The sequence below is a fragment of the Triticum dicoccoides genome, chromosome 1B, assembly GCF_002162155.2.
Source record: "Triticum dicoccoides isolate Atlit2015 ecotype Zavitan chromosome 1B, WEW_v2.0, whole genome shotgun sequence".
NCBI classification, from domain to species: domain Eukaryota; kingdom Viridiplantae; phylum Streptophyta; class Magnoliopsida; order Poales; family Poaceae; genus Triticum; species Triticum dicoccoides.
Window position 1 is genome coordinate 653004153 of NC_041381.1, and position 1708 is coordinate 653005860.

The following is a 1708-nucleotide window of genomic DNA, read 5'->3' on the forward strand; positions in this document are numbered from 1 at the left end:
GCACCTGACTGCAGCAGTTCAAGTTCTTTTTTCCTAAACACGCAAGAGCTTTGCGTGTTGATGCATTTAAGATAGGATAGAACAAAAGAGTTTAAGTTACATGATGCTAAAGAAGAAAGGCTCTAGCAATCCACATCCACCCCAAGCCTATGAGGATTTCATGTCTCTTGTTCTCCCACTATCCTTACTCCACCCCTCTTCATATGCCAAGCTAGTTTCCATAGCCTTCACTCCGCAAGGATTTTGTTTGCCACCTCGTTGTCCGAGGTTGAGATATTATCGAAAGTTCGCCGATTCCTCTCTTTCCAGATGGAGAACATCACCAGTGATTATCACGCTGTCTTCCTTTCTGTCTGCCCTCGAATAATTAGCGAGCACCTCCTCCCGCCGACGCATGAGAACTGAATTTTGCTAAAGGCATGGGATGGCCATATTCAGATCTACGGTCACCAATGGCCAGACAGTCATGGAGAACGGGCACTGCATTACAAGATGATTCATCGTTTCAGGCTCCTGAAGGCACAGCGTACACAACAGTTGGTGCTGAGGCCCTCGACCAGCAGTTCAAGTTCAGTGTCCAGACTCCGTGACCACTAAACGATTCATGTGCACATTATCAATAACCAAGCCTTTCCAAAACATGATCCTTGCCAGGATGTACTACACTACATTACCATCTCAGGAGGTGCGAACTCAACTGACGGAGACGGTGCCCCGTTAAATTCAAATTCAGAAGCATCGGCTAGGAGTCTGGTAAACACACCGATAGGTGCCGGCTGAACAGAACAATTTATAAAACAAAAATTGCTATGGATCCCAGTGATCAGCTAATGTCTAGTATATCAGTAAGTGTCAATTTTGTCAGATAAAATCTGACAAATAAGAATATGGAATTATCAATGCGAAAAGCCAGCTACTGTTGTCATGGCGAAATAGTCCCAAAGGCCAGCGAGATCAACTCATTGGATAACAGAAATCCATCCGGGTCACTCAGACGGAGGAAGGCCACCCTGCTCCCACTCATCTCACCCTCGTTTTCCAAATCTGACTCAAACTCATTGAACTGCAGCGCCTCTCGCTCCTTGTCCATGGCGATCACCAGCCCACTCTCAACAAAAGGCCTGAACGTATCACACAATGACCGTGTCAGACCCTCTCCAAAAGATTTACTGAAACTGTGCAGATCCAGCCCGCGAGCTGTTCTCAGTGACAGCATCACCGAGTCCATAGCCATATCCTTCGTCTCGGAGACGCTGGACTCATGGCACCAGGTGCCGTCTTCCAGCTTCTGAACCCAATCCGCGTAGTTCTTCATTCCTCTCGGCCTCGAGTACCTGACACCGTTGATGTAGCTTGCTGATCCAAGACCAAACGCATAGAACGGCCTGTTTTGCCAGTATGTTACGTTGTGCTTGCACTCGTAACCAGGCTTGCAGTAGCTACTGATCTCGTAGTGTTGATATCCTGCTTCAGAAAGCCGTTTCGAAGCTATCTTGTAGAAGTTCGCAGAGTCTGTCTCATTTGGGAGAGGAAACACACCAGGCGTGTAGCTGCAACATTTAATATGGAAAGAATGAGATTGGCATCAATCTGACACAAATTTACATGGGAGATGACTTGATCTTTAATACAAAAATGTCAGTGCAAATTAATATGTGACGAAATTGTTAGAAACTTGGCCTTAGTAGTATAATGCAATTGGTTGTGT

At 46.1% G+C, this 1708-nt stretch overlaps 1 protein-coding gene across 1 annotated transcript in view; it reads right to left on the reverse strand.

The window, feature by feature from the left end:
• Nucleotides 1-594: 594 nt before the first annotated feature.
• The window catches only part of LOC119349409 (heme chaperone HemW-like), a 3275-nt gene continuing 2161 nt past the window's right edge, over nucleotides 595-1708 (reverse strand). The window contains exon 2 of the mRNA XM_037617439.1: nucleotides 595-1550. Within this exon, the coding sequence (XP_037473336.1) occupies nucleotides 923-1550 (628 nt within the window). The 3' untranslated portion in view covers nucleotides 595-922. The remainder of the gene's footprint in view (nucleotides 1551-1708) is intronic.